At 37.7% G+C, this 14,588-nt stretch overlaps 1 protein-coding gene and 1 pseudogene across 6 annotated transcripts in view; both read right to left on the bottom strand.

Annotated features, from left to right (window-relative positions):
* SYNE2 (spectrin repeat containing nuclear envelope protein 2) overlaps positions 1 to 14,588 on the bottom strand; it is a 320,213-nt gene that overhangs the window by 47,948 nt on the left and 257,677 nt on the right. For all 6 annotated transcript variants that reach the window (XM_077909580.1, XM_077909581.1, XM_077909582.1 and 3 more), the window contains 10 exons: positions 14,212 to 14,382; positions 13,611 to 13,741; positions 11,452 to 11,656; positions 10,157 to 10,336; positions 9,315 to 9,443; positions 7,845 to 7,999; positions 7,587 to 7,731; positions 6,353 to 6,447; positions 4,669 to 4,903; positions 3,624 to 3,818 (listed from right to left, as the gene is read on the bottom strand). In XM_077909580.1, the coding sequence (XP_077765706.1) occupies positions 3,624 to 3,818; positions 4,669 to 4,903; positions 6,353 to 6,447; positions 7,587 to 7,731; positions 7,845 to 7,999; positions 9,315 to 9,443; positions 10,157 to 10,336; positions 11,452 to 11,656; positions 13,611 to 13,741; positions 14,212 to 14,382 (1,641 nt within the window). The remainder of the gene's footprint in view (positions 1 to 3,623; positions 3,819 to 4,668; positions 4,904 to 6,352; positions 6,448 to 7,586; positions 7,732 to 7,844; positions 8,000 to 9,314; positions 9,444 to 10,156; positions 10,337 to 11,451; positions 11,657 to 13,610; positions 13,742 to 14,211; positions 14,383 to 14,588) is intronic.
* LOC144320717 (alpha-ketoglutarate dehydrogenase component 4 pseudogene) lies at positions 2 to 2,999 on the bottom strand (annotated as a pseudogene).

Genomic DNA, 14,588 nt, shown 5'->3' with positions numbered 1-14,588 from the left:
GAGTATTAAAATTGGTAAGTACTTTGCTTTTTAAGAATGAATTGTAGAAACAGAATAACTCATTTAATCCACTCCAATAAATGTGTTTTTTGTAGATCTCACTGAAACCCAGTTTCTTTTCCTGAGAGGCCTTGTCTAAAACCAGAGTATCTCTGGTATGGCTTCATGTGTGGCTCATTTCAAATTTTTTTTTTTAAGCAAAAAAAGTAAAGTTTAATCCATAGGCAACTGAGCAATACTCAACAACAGTTCGACTCTAATGCCCACGAGCTACCCTTACTATTTTAGGGATGACTTTTTTAAAGCATATTCTAGATTTCATTAAAGGTATGGAAGAAAATGTATTTAACTTTGGGAGGCTTTACTTTCACAATAATGCATACCCTTGGCACTGTAAGACCCTAAAGTTCCATAAATAGCCTTAATAAGGTAAATATTCAGGTTGATTTTATAAGGCTTTCAGACATTAAGTTTGAGAAAGTTAGTGGTTTTCAGAATTTGCATACATGATGACAATGAAAACAGTAAAATAAATCAAATAGTAAGACTTTCTTAACACCTTTAACAATATAGTAAGCTGCAATTTCTAATCAAACATCTATTCCTAGGTTATATTCATTTTGATCTCTTATTTTCCATTTTAATGGAATATAAATGGTATTTTCTTCCGAATATAGGTTACAAATAATCTTTTGTATTAACTCCCAGTTTTAATGCCACAAAGTTACCTGTTTTACCTTGACTGTACTTTTATCATTTAGTGTAGGATACGCTTTTTAAATTAGTTATACTCCAATAACTTTGTGAATGAAAAAATGTTAAGAAAATAAAGAAAAAATAATGGAGTCATTCTTTCACTAATCCTCATCCAATTTCAGGAAAAATCACTTCCCCAAAGCAGCAATTCTGTCTGTAGATCTTTCCATGTCCAAAAAAGAAACTGAAACAAAAGTGAAATTATGGGACACATGATAGTTTACTAGATATTGTATGTTTTTATCTTTTTTATTTTTTTATTTTTTATATTGTATGTTTTTAATAGCTCAACACTGGTAATACTTGCTAATTGAGAGTAAATTAATAGGCTAACATTAAAAATGTATACTTTAATAGGGATCCCTGGGTGGCGCAGCGGTTTAGCGCCTGCCTTTGGCCCAGGGCGTGATCCTGGAGACCCGGGATCGAATCCCACGTCGGGCTCCCGGTGCATGGAGCCTGCTTCTCCCTCTGCCTGTGTCTCTGCCTCTCTCTCTCTCTGTGTGTGTGACTATCATAAATAAAATTAAAAAAAAAAGATATAAAAAAATGTATACTTTAATAAATATATAAACAATTAGGTAAGCTTGTGAAGAAGCTGACAAAGATACATATATTAGGAGATATAAGTGTCCATCCATCTAAATTTTCTATATTTCTTTTTCTTTTCCTTTTTTTTTTTTTTTAATTCAAACTGTTTACTGTATAATTTCTCATGTGCCATTTTGGAAGTCCTTAATTGTAAAGACTATTCTTTTGTCTGATGACAAACAGCAGCCATACTGTCAGTGATTATTCTGGACCTCTAAGTTGAATAAGTTCAATTTCTTCTTGAGACACAAGTTTCCTTCTATATTTCTGAGGTAATGTTTTTATTATTTCTGCAGTGTCTGGTAGACCCTGATGCATTAGCAAATCTGGTAATTTACTTTTCTCAGAATGCTGTGAAATTGAAGAAGAGTGAGACGGTAGTCTTTTGATCTCAAAACTTCTGATATGTTAGGTTTAGGATTGTCTCTTCTGTCAGGGAACCCTATAAATAGAGTATGTGGCCTGACTACCTGAACTATCCTGCTGGCGGACGCCATCTTGCTGCCCATCTGCTCATTTCAACTATTGAGTTGACTGGCTTTTGCTTCAAAATATTTCTTCTTCCCTCCCTATATCCTCAATCTATCTAATCTTACTTGTGTATCAGTTTTGGGAAAGTTCATATTTTTTGGGGAGGAGTTCACATTTAAAAGGTTCTTGTGAAGGATTAATTTTTAACATTTACAGTTGTGGGCACACACTATAATAGCATCACAAAGCAAAAGCACTCAAGCCTTTCGCTTGTCTTCTTTTATAATGTCATCCCTCTCTTCTTTCTTCCGAGACATAGCTTGGCCTTAGTGACCCCTTTCACTGTGAAACTTCACTCGACATTTCTCACCACTGCTCTGATTGCTACCTTCTGCTTAAAAGCCCTTTATAGTTAACAAAGCATTCTCAATTTTATTATCTCATTGTAATTATAATAATCTTAGGAGACACACAGGGTTTCACACTTTAAAATGTGAAAATTGGGGCCCAGAGAAAACTGACTGGCCAAGAACATGTGGTTGGAAGTGCATCAGTCAAGGTTGACCTAAAGGTGCAGTTCAGGCCCCGCTCCCCACCTCTGCAATACCATTCTTTCACACCATCTATCTTCCTTTAACCTTATATTACTGATAAAACAACTGCCTGCATTTTCAAGTTCAGAATGTTTATAATGGGTTCATCAGGATAAGTTTCTACTCCTGAGGTTACTTTTAGTAACCTCAACCTGAGTACAACTGATACCTAAACACACCTAGGGTGGCCCTATTCTACGGTAACACAGAATTCACATAAGGGGCGGTCACTTGTCTAGCAACATCAACTCTCTGGAGCACAAGAAGAAAGTGGAGAGAGAAACAAAATAGTCCTTGTTTCTCCTTCCAAACCATTAACTACATTTACCACATTTTACAAACAGGGCAAAGTGCTCAACCAGTATTTTCCTAGTTAATGAACTTCACAGAGCCCATATACCAAACAAAATTCAGATGCTTCATTCATAGGAGAAATGTTCAGGCCCTAACTCAGCACATATTTATTATGTACTCAAAAAATTTTTCTGTGATAAGCTCAGTTATCTGGTTTTGGTCCACGTACAACAAATTTTAGGAGGGAGAGTGGGCTATAGGAGTAGGTATGCTCAGAGAAACAAAAAATTAAACATAAAGCACTTTAAATAACATTTAAAGAAAATAAAAGAAAAACTGCAAAATTACTCTGAGAGCATAGTTGTGTAGGGCCTTTGGTTGAAAGCAGCTCAAAGTCACGAAGAAAGCATTGGTACATTTTCATATTAACTAAATGATAATTTTTCCCAATAATGACTCAGAATAAAGCATTTGGGTTCTTAAAAATATAATCATAAATTATCTGGGAAATTCCTACACGTGCTTACATGGAAAAGCACATTCTCTGATGACAGAAAAAAAAGGAAGTATGGCTGTGTTTATTTTCATACACTACAGCCATGGGCAGACCACATGTGGAACATTAGCTTTGTAAACAGAACACCATGAGGCTTCCTATGTCGTAAAAGTGAATATAAAAAAAAAAAAAAAGTGAATATAAAATAGAACCAAGTATTTCTAGGCTTAACATTGAGCTTTTTCAATGCCCTATTATTCTTTTATATTAAGTAACTAGTGTGATTCATGGATTGGTAGGACTCAAGGTCCCTTGGTAAACTTACAAGACTGTGCTTTCCTAAAATCACTCCCATTTTTGCACTGCAAACTAAAATTCTATGTCCTGTATTTGAAGTCCTGAAGAGTACATAGTGAGTTTACCTCTACATTGCTCTGCAACTGTTGAATCATCTCGCCTACTTGGAGCTTTGTGTTCTCCCAGTCGTCCCGAATTTGACTTATTTTCTTTTCGATCAAGTCTTGAGTTTCCAGGTTAGCTGTGTTCAGTAACTTCTTCCCAGCTTCTAAAGTTAGTTCAAAGGTAGTCTGCTGTCTCTGGAAATGAATTTCTTTGCTCTAAAAAGAAAAAAAGTAAGTTCCTTAAGCCTCTGATATGATCAAAATTTGATTGTGTACATTTGTGAATATTTCCTTCAGAGCCCTTTCTACTAATAAATGTTAAATTAGATATACATTAGGCAAATCTGATTAGAATGTGTGCAACATCCACACGTACATTCACATCTAAGGCTAATGTTTTATACTACTATATGCTATACTAAATAATGTGTTCTTAAATAATTTCCAATGGTTGTTAAGGGATAACATTCTTAGTGTAATGATCAGAAGCATAGAGAAATAAAGAATATACTTCAAAGAATAAGAGCCTATAAGATTAATAGATCCAAGAGCATTAAGAAAATAATTAGAGTATTAGACCTGAAATTAAGAGCAGATACCATTACTATGGTGTAAGAGTCAGCTTACTCCTAACCCACAAGAGTAGAATATGCACACTATGCTAAACAAATATAAAAGGAGAGAACAAATAAAAAAGGTAAAATACAAAAAATATACACTTAAACTTATTATGGGCCCTTAAACATATGCACCAATATTTGCATTAAAGGGACAGCTTTAAAATAGTCCATTTGACATCATGCAGGCTCTTCTTTAAAGGGACTGAAACTACCTATTTACACTACTTACCATAAGCCTCACTATTTCTGGATAAATAGATGTAAGATCGGGTTTCTGGCACCATGGGGCTGGGGACAAGGCTGGATACGGTCATGGTAACCCTGCCTAGCTGCTCTTCCCCTGCAGAGAGTACACCTGAACCACACCTTAAAACTTGAGGTGAATGAACGTCTTCCAAAGAGTGACCACCCTGCAAGTCCACGCACTACCATTGCGCATGCGCTACCTTCAGCTCCCGGATCAGCCTCCTAGTTTGGTGGAGGCCATAGCAGTCCTGGCTCTTCACGGCAGACAGCAGGTGGCAGGTGTCGGTGAGGAAGCGGAGCAGGTTGTCCACAGAGGTGGTGAAGTACTGCCACTGCCCCACCAGCCCATCGATGTCACTCTTCCTCTGCTGGATGCCCTGGGCAGCACTCTGCCACTGGTCCTTCAGCTTCGTGAACTTTGAAATAAATTCCGGTCTTGGGAAAAACAAATAGTTAGAGAATCCTAATATCAACATGTAGGAAAAAAGAAAAACTACCAACGCATAATAGAAACTCACATTTGCTGTTTATCTGCACAGTTTATGTGGGGAAAAAACCTTCTTAAAATCTGAGTACATTCGATTTAAATATGTCGGGAAATATGTCAGGGCCGGAGCAGCATGTGGGTGGCAAAGGTGTTTAGCAGGAGATATTTGCACAAGACCTGGTATATTGTGTCAGCATGCACTATTGCATTCCTCAAACAAATTTAAGCTGTTTTAACTTACATTATGCCAAATGCTGTGTGGAAAACAGAATATTGGACCAATGGGAAGTGATGAGCCAATGCTGTATAACATTATCTATTACCTGAAGGTTGTACTTGACAACATTTCAGCAATAAAGAACATGCTTTCCACAACTACTCAACTAGTCTTTTCCAGATAAATAACCCACCACATGATAAATAATGCCTTTTATTTATTATAGGAAAAGTCATGCTTTGCTGCACTGATCAAATCAAAACTAGTTTTTGTCCTAGAACAAGGATCTGGCTTGAATTTATAACTTCAAAGCTACTAAGAAATGCACTTCATATTTCTTAGTTATGTTCAAAGAAAATTCAGAGGTATGGTGTATTATTGATGGGGAAGAAAAGCAATAGCAATCAGGACACTAAGAGAAGCACTGAAGAGATCAGACTGCCTGAGGGCTCTGTCTACCATGTGTACCAGCTGTGCAAGCAGGTTCAGTTGTTGTCACCACGCTGGTGTAAGGGACTCTGGTTAGCCTCACTGGCATTGCCAGTGATGCCAACACCATCTATGTTGCACAGAGAGAGAGAAATCCTTTCTTTGACAAATACGTGACATAGCTATCTGCTAGGAAGAGTAGCACCTTAAGAATTATTTTTTATTTTTTATTTTTAAAAAAAAATTTTTTTTAAATTTATTTATGAGAGTCACACACAGAGAGAGAGAGAGAGAGAGGCAGAGACATACGCAGAGGGAGAAGCAGGCTCCATGCACCGGGAGCCCGACGTGGGATTCGATCCCGGGTCTCCAGGATCGTGCCCTGGGCCAAAGGCAGGTGCCAAACCGCTGCGCCACCCAGGGATCCCAAGAATTATTTTTTAAATAGCAAAATGTCATGAGGCTGAAGATAGAGAGGAAAAGACTACAGAGGAATCCTTTGGGGTAAAAACTTTCATTAACTATACTTGGTGAGTGGGTATTTGCAAAGTACTCATCTACTGTCCCCTAAGGCCACCCCTCTTACCAGCAAGTCCCCAATCCTAATAGTCAGGAGACTGGCCCCATGATGGTCTATCAACCGACATGGCTGCAAGTCACTGAAGTGGTCAAGATCCATGTGGTGGGAGGTCAGCTCTGGCTGTGTTGTCCTCCACACACATGCAACCATCATAAGCCCCAGACAGCTTACCTCTTCTCTATCTCTGTTGTGTCCAAGAGTTGTAAGCACTGGGTCACATAAGAATCAGCAATTGTCTGGTTTATAGAAACTTCAGCTTCTAACATCTGTATATGGGTAAAAAGAGAAAATAATCAGGTGGAAGATATCTTTTTACCAACCTGAAACTTGTATTTCCTATTAATATCTAAGCTCATAGAGGACAATGAGGGGATTAATTTTCAAATTATTGGGGCCTAATTGCAAAAGATGCTCAATCATTACATCAATATCACCTGTGAATATAATCTCAGAAGCAAAAAGGCCTAATAATAACTACATCTAATGCCCATTGATAGGGCATTTACCACTTGTTAGGCACTGTGTAAAACATGCATATCTCACTTATTCCTCAGCCTGCAGAACTACTATTATCATACCCATTTAAAGATGAGGAAACTAAGCTGTAAAGAGGTTTGGTAATTGATTAAATTCAGGGTGTTTTGGTTCAGTGAACTTCATTTTCATTGGAGGACATTAATGTAACAATGTAGGCTTAAATCAGTTACATTAAAAATCATAGTGACCTAATCATGCATACTTTCAAACTGCAGTATCTGCTTATAACCACCAAGAGTATTTCCAAATGTCCATCAGCACAAGCATGGGGAAATTCCTCTGTCCAGTCATTAATGCTGCAATGATAATTATATCAGGTACTTCAATATTATAGAGAGTTATTCAGTAAAAGTGCAAAGATGAAGTATTTTAGTCTGCTCTTGGTATGTTTGCATTCTATGGAAGCAAAGTTGTGTGAGAAGTTTCCGCCTACTACAGAAAATCTTAGAGTTCTCTCATTAATAAAATAGAGCATTAAAACAAAATGTTGACATTTATGAAATGTGTGAGAATGTTACAAATAATCAATTGACAAATGAATCTGCCTAAAGACATATAATCAGTATTTAGGGATTGATAGATTTTTTGTTTCTTTTTTAACGATTTTATTTTTTTGAGAGAGAGCAAGAGAGTACAGGGAGGGAAAGTGGCAGAGGGAGGAGAAGCAGGCTCCCCACTGAGCAGGGAGCCTGACATGGGGTTAGATCCCAGGATTCTGAGATCACGACCTGAGCTGAAAGCAGATGCTTAGCCGACTGATCCACCCAGGCACACCAGAATTGATTTAAATAAAATACAATGAGTATCTATCTTTCCCGGACTCCCACCCCAGGATGAGGGTACAAACTAGTAGAGAGCAAAGATTTACCCCATATGTTTTCTGCTGTTCCAGGAGAGCTGGGAGGCTGTTGCCAATATTCACCTTGAGGGTCTCTTCTATCTTCTCCAAAAGCTGGACCCATTTTTCACAGCAATAAAGAAACTTTTCATTCAGTCCAATTCCCTGAAGCTCACTACAAAGGTTTATAAACAAACAAGACACAGCCATAAAACAGTGATGTTACTGAGCTCAAGCTGATGATTTTAGCCTCACTGAAACAGAATGGTAGAGATGGGATGCTCTGACCTGCAGCGTTCCAGTGCTGTTGCTGTGGCCCGAATCCATTGTCGGTTCATATTTTGTAACGTCTTTACAGCTATGTCACTAAGTGGGAGCTTGAGGCTTACTGCATTCAAATGTTCAACATCAGGTGATTGGGCCGTCAGTGCCAGCACATGTTTCTATTAAAAAAATTACATTTCAGGTTTCTGGAGGTCAGTAAGATATCTAGAGGATGAAAAGGCCTCAGTGATGCTGCAGACCATTCTTATCCCAAAAATGAGGGAAAATTGGGGCCTAGGTAGGTATATGATTTGCCCACAGTCAAATAGCCAGTTAGTATGAGAGCCGGATCTGAACTCTGATCTCCCAGTCCTGTGGCTTGTCTAGGACAAGTGCACATGTGGGCAGCACCTGAATGGCCCAGGAAATAGAAAATGAAGTCAGATTTTGTCTTTAAGGCAGATAGAAATGAGTTGTTGTTATTGTTTTTTTTTAAGGACTCATTTAGAACCTTAAGAGTCCCATGCAGTCTGCCAATAACTTGACCTTCAATATATCGTGCAGTTTACCTACAGATCCAATGAAAATTTAATCCTTAATTAAAATAACCCCAGTAAAGCATGGTACTTAAAACATTCATATTTTGATAGAACATGAAATCATGAGAAAGCAAACTCAGCAAAATGTTATTTTTAAAATACTCCAGGGACAGCATCTAGGTCAATGATACGCTAAGCAAATGTCCTTCACAATATCCACATTATCACTACAGAACTTTGCCATAGTAATCTAGGTGAGGGTCAGCAAGTTTTTTCTATAAAGGGCTAGATCATAAATATTTTAGCTTTTATGGGCCATATGATCTTTGTTATAACTACTCAGCTTTGCCCCTGCAACATGAAAACTCCCATAGACAGTTAATAAATGGAAGGGCATGACTGTGTGCCAATAACATTTTATACAAACACGTGGAAGACAGGATTTGGACAGTGTGTCATAGTTAGCTGACTCTTGATCTAGGTTATGAATATTGGTCCTTCGGAGTTTGCAGAATCCAAATTTTGTTGTTACTTATACTAAACTTACTAACTTAATAAAGAAAGAAAAAGAAAAAGAATAGAATTAATTTAATAGGATTTTTACTTTTGATCTTCAGCCAACCAGAAAAATTCAATTAATCACAACAGCCAATTCTTAGATTATTCCAGTTCACTGAAGCTAATTAGTAAAGATGTCAAACATATATTTATTTATTTATTTTTTGATGTCAAACATTTTTAAATCTACTAAATTTACTGTGGCATATTACTAAAATAGATCTCTCTGTTGTCATACTTTTCTAGGCCTTAGGGCAAATAAGGTCAAGAATGAATGGCATATAACTGACTGTGCTGAGTGAAGATACAAATAGACTCTATAACTTGACAGTCATTAGCTTATTTTTTATCCTATGGTTGAGTCTAAGCCCTAAGAAAACACAAACATTGGCAATACCAGGAATAAATCAGGGTTTTCTTCTTTTTCTTGATGGTAAAGTTTATCCAAATTCTCTTCTTCACGCATAATGAGACCTTTTAAAGATTCCAGCTGGTCCCCAAAATCCTTGAATTGTGACAGAACAAACTAGAACAAGAGAAATTTTCATTAGAAATTTTCACATGCATATATAACAGAATTAAACATAGTTTTGGAAGCTGATAAAAGCTCAAGATGTTTTCAATGCCTAGCAGCTCATTATTATCTTGACTATCCAGAGATGAATATTCAGAAGACTGTTTGTTTTTACTCTATGCCTCTGGCAAAGCACTGAGCCTTCGGGGATGACTGGATCATCTCCTTGAAGGGGCACAGAGAGGAGGGTTGGTCTCTGCTCTTTCGGCTTGCTAGCTAAATGTTCTCTTCCTGTTGATATTGAGATGTGACATTGCAGTTCTATGGCCTTCTAAGCAGCTTTTTAACAGCTCATGCAGTAGAGGTTTTTCAAAAAGTGAATAAAGAATACAACAGATGTTTAAGCTTTAAGCAGCTACTTCTATGACTTGAGTACCCATTTGGAGATCCAAATAACTGAGATATGAACAGTGAAAGGAATACAATATCTTACTTCTTAAACTAACATGTTCAATGAAGAACAGATGTTTGCCTAAGATCTGCCCATTGCACATGGGATTGAACAGTCATGTCAGGGCATCTTTATGTTCAGGGCATCTTTATTCCGTAGTTTCCCTGAGGAGCAGTCCATAAAGCACTAAAAACTATTACTTCATAGGATATAAGGAATTGAGGGTAGCTTGCAAATGTTCAAGATTATAACTTGAATGGAAAATGAAATGAACCTCAAATTCATTAGCTTTCACAAGTAGCATCTTTTCCAAGTAAGAAGCCCTCTGCAGGGAGTGAAGTTGTGTAGAGAGGGGCACGTGGGTGCTAGACTCTGTGAGTTGTGTAAGTCGATCCAGGAGAGTGGAATTCTGGAGAAAGGCTTCTTTTGTCTTCTGTACATCCTGCTGCAGCTCCTGGAGAAGAAGCAGTGATCAGAAAACTCCTCCTCCTCCTATCATAACAAAAATTCTCATCCCTCCTACTCTATCAACATCCAGAAGAATTAATGCCCTAAAATTGTGGGCGTGGCTTTCTGTTATTGTTTAAAGAGCTGAAAAAGCTAAGCGTTCCTTATATGATGCATATCACTGGTGATCTTCTCAAATAGTTCAGAGCTAAAACTGACAAATGATCAACAGAGTTGGGGCTTCCAGTGTACAGAAACTAGAGATCACCTGGGTAGATTCCAATGTTTTGTGTCTCTAATCACCGAACATTTTAGGAATCTGCTTTAAGGCTAATTTTATGAATCAGTGCAACTCAGTTTTCGGTCTGAGATTTTGTGACATAAATGAATTCATTTGCAGAGACTGTAGAATATTATTAATCAAAATGATTTTAGGGCTACTCTATAAATACAATGTATGTGAAATTTGTTTGTTTCAACAACAAATTAGGTAGAAGTTGATTTGAAATACAGATCACATTTGTTGGATTGTCTAAGTCAATTAATACTTTTTGATTTGACCTATAGTATCAGAAGATACACAATGGATCTGGTGACCCAGTTTAAAACTAGAGAGCATTCACTTTCTGGGCACTCATTAATATAATAGGATAAAATTACAGAGGAAATCACACAACTCTTAAATATAGTCTAAAAATCATTATACCCACAGACAAGCCATATTAATGTGGCATGAGTCCATAATTATTTCTAAAGCAAGAGATTCAACATCTATTATTCTTAAAAGATCATACTCTGTTGAACTACTTTTGCCTTTATCTGAGACCTTGCATGAGACTTTTTTTTGCTTTAGAGATTTACCTGCTAGAATGAAAGGGGAAACTTAAAATGCGGTATTATCAGATGCCGTTGACCCAGCTACCTGCTGCCTAGACCTCGCCTCAGAGCTGCTACCTGGCCCTCCCAACCCTGCACATCCCAGGCTTGTTTATGTCCTACACGGCCTGCTCATGAGCCTCTCCTACCCACTTCTTTGTCCCTGTGGTCCCTCTAGTTCCTGGGTCATGGCCCTATCAATTGGGCTGCTTTGGCCTTGGTTTTTCCAATGGGCTTTGCAACCACCTTTACATCCTGCAGGGCTGAGGTCAGGATCTCTGCCAGGTTGTTTCCAGACATGTTGATGTTTTCAAGCTGTTGGTACTTTGCTTCCTGCTGCTCCAGCCTTGCGGCGGCTTCGGTGTGAGCACTGTTATAGGCCTTCCAGAGCTGTAGCAGACTCTGGGCCTTCTGCAACTGCTCCGCGATGTCTTGGTTTACCTGGGTCCACCTGTCAGAACAACATGAACAACAGGACCTCATATCATCCTTCCCCTCACAGTGAAAGCATAACATGCACACATTATATCAGTAAGTCAATAGCAAATGGGTTGTTAAGAAGACACAAATGCCTTTTAAAATTAATGTATCACCATTATATAAATAGAAGTCCAAATTAGGATATTTAGTTGGCTAAATATCAAACTAATATCAACAAAACCTACCAAATTTGTGATTTGCAAGATCTATTGTATTATGAACGTCTGTTAGGCAAAGACAAAGTACTGAATTGCATGCCTGATGAAACCTTCTCCACATGGGAGGGGTCATTGAATAGGCCTTATTTAAATTACATTTATGCCAAATTTATTATTTTCTAATTACAAAAGCAACGTGTTCCTTATATAACAGCAGGAATAGGGGAAATCACTTTTTACTCTACATATAGACTCTGGTACCTTTCTTTCCCATGTGACTTAAAAATTTCCATGTTATTAATAAAAAACAAATAAGTCTAATTTTAAATGGCTATACATAATAGTCCTTAATGGTCTGGTTTCTGTTTAATTACCAAATTCAATTTTTAGCATGGATACTGATGTACTTTTCAATTTTGCTTTCAAATTGTATGCTTAGATACAACTTTGTTCAAAAGACCTGTTCCTGCATTTCAAGACGTTGGCCTTAAACCAGATTTCTGAGAGAATTACTTAGTCAAAGAATAAAACTATGCAAACATTTTTAAGGTTATGAGTATATATGTGGCCAAACTAGCTTTCTGGAAACATTATAACATTTACACTTTCACCTGCAGCCTATGAAAATGCTTGTTTCAGGATATCCTTAACCCTGCTAAATGGATGGAAAAGGTGAAAAATGGCACAAATGCTTTATTTTTATGGATTTCAATAACCTATTCAGAACAGTGCTTTTTCTTAGCAATATTTTTCCTACTTACCAATATAATATACACTCAATTATAAAATAAAAAGAAAACAAAACCCCACAAAACATGTATATTTAAATCTATCTATCCCTACATCTGTATCTAGCTTATTGACCTACCTTCCTACCTACCTACTTGCCTACCTAGCTATAAAGAGAAGGTAAAAAAACCTCCTGACAACTCATTAATTTATAGACAACTACCATTAGCATTTTGGTGCTATTTTCTCCAACCTTTTTAACCAGCCTTCTGATATATTCTTGTGCCAACAACTGAACGTGTTTGTGCAGTGGCAACTGAATCCGTTTAATTAGCAAACTGCGCCACCAAGTTTGAAGGGTGGCCCCAATGCTAGAAGTGGCATCAGATACATGTCTATGTTCCTCCTTATTCCCCTTCCTTCCCTTCTCCCAATAAGGACTGGATCAAGAGCTGATGATGCCACTGCAGGGCATATACACTTGATGTCCCTTGTTCAAAGTGGATTTACCAGAGATGCTGAATCTGTCTTTGTCCCTGGAGCAAATTATCTTTAGGCCGAATTTCATGTCCAACGCAACAGAATAAAAGCCTTGCAATTAACTAGGGCCACACTCCTTAGAAGGAGCTTCCTACCATAAGCAGTTCATCCAGGAATTCCTTCCAACCTCACAAATCATCTCCCCAAGAGGAATAATAACAGCTTTTTTCTTCCAGCTTATGTTTCCAGTAAATCAGATTGTTCTTCTGACTACTCTGTAGCCTGTCTCTGCCTGGGATTTTTGTGTCCCTGGGATTGCACTGAGCAGTTAGTCTATGCCCTCTGAAACTGGCTACTCTGGTTACAAGGCAAGAAATAGCCTTCACAAAATCAAATCTTACTTACACTAAATGCTTTGAAGCAGAAGAAACCAAAATAGCATAAAACCAGTTATCTCTGATGACTAAGATGACTTTACAAAGCCTATGTCACTTCATTCACCATATGTTGTTGAGATAAAGATATCTGCTGTTATTCAAACTGTATCTTAAAGCATACCTGGCATGAGTATCTTGGCATTTCTCTTCAATTATTTCAGCAACCGAGGGGCAGTGATCTTTGAGTTTTCCAATCACCTCCTGCAGTTTCTCCCAACTTCCTTCACTGCTCTCAGCTTCATCTTGAAGAGACTGAGAGAAAGAGCAGGTACATTCTTTCAGAATGGCCTGGCCACATCCAAAGGAGGCAGCCACTGATCAACACTTGCTGCTGTATCACAATTCTATGAACACTCAAACCTCAATAGGACTGGGAAAAATTACTAGAAATGTGAAGAAGAAAACTGAGATGACATTCTTTCATTTGAGACAGAACTTTAAAATGTATACTAACACACACATACCCCCCAAAACCCAAAACAGTGAAATAATATGGACATGAACAATGACGAAAAATCCAATGCATCCTGTTACAAAATTTCACTCATCTGGCTCATGTGATTCATTTTGGAATTCCATGTTATACTTTTGATGCTGCTATTTAAAATACTGTTTTGTGCTTCTCTGTGGACAGCACAAAGGCAATTGTGTCAATTTCTGCGCTTGATTCCACTGGAGATTTTCTGCCAACAGTGTACTGGGCCAAGATCTGGTTAATTTACCTGAAGGTTCTGAACCTGGCATCTTAAGGCCTCTAATGATAAAACCACAGGTTTGCTGTGGTCCATGCAGTACCAGAATCGGATTGTCATCATCGTCACTTCCTCATACAGTTTATCATAAACCTTCCACTCCTGTAAAACAGACTGCATGGAGGTCTTGAGTTCATTGACCTATATGAGAAGTGGAAACATATTTAGAAAATCATTAAGAAGAGCCTCTCTCAATCATTTTGTTCCCTTCTAAGGATTCCACTATGGTATCTGATTTAGGCATTTCAGTTTGAGACCACTGGGGGAGTTGCAAACATTTCAATGACAATCTGTGAGCTTTCGATCTTGGGCAAGTTATTTAACCCCTGAGTTGGTTTATTTTTTCT

The sequence above is a fragment of the Canis aureus genome, chromosome 9, assembly GCF_053574225.1.
Source record: "Canis aureus isolate CA01 chromosome 9, VMU_Caureus_v.1.0, whole genome shotgun sequence".
Taxonomy (NCBI): Eukaryota; Metazoa; Chordata; class Mammalia; order Carnivora; family Canidae; genus Canis; species Canis aureus.
The sequence above is the reverse complement of the archived record's forward strand: the minus strand, read 5'-3'. Positions and strand labels throughout refer to the sequence as shown.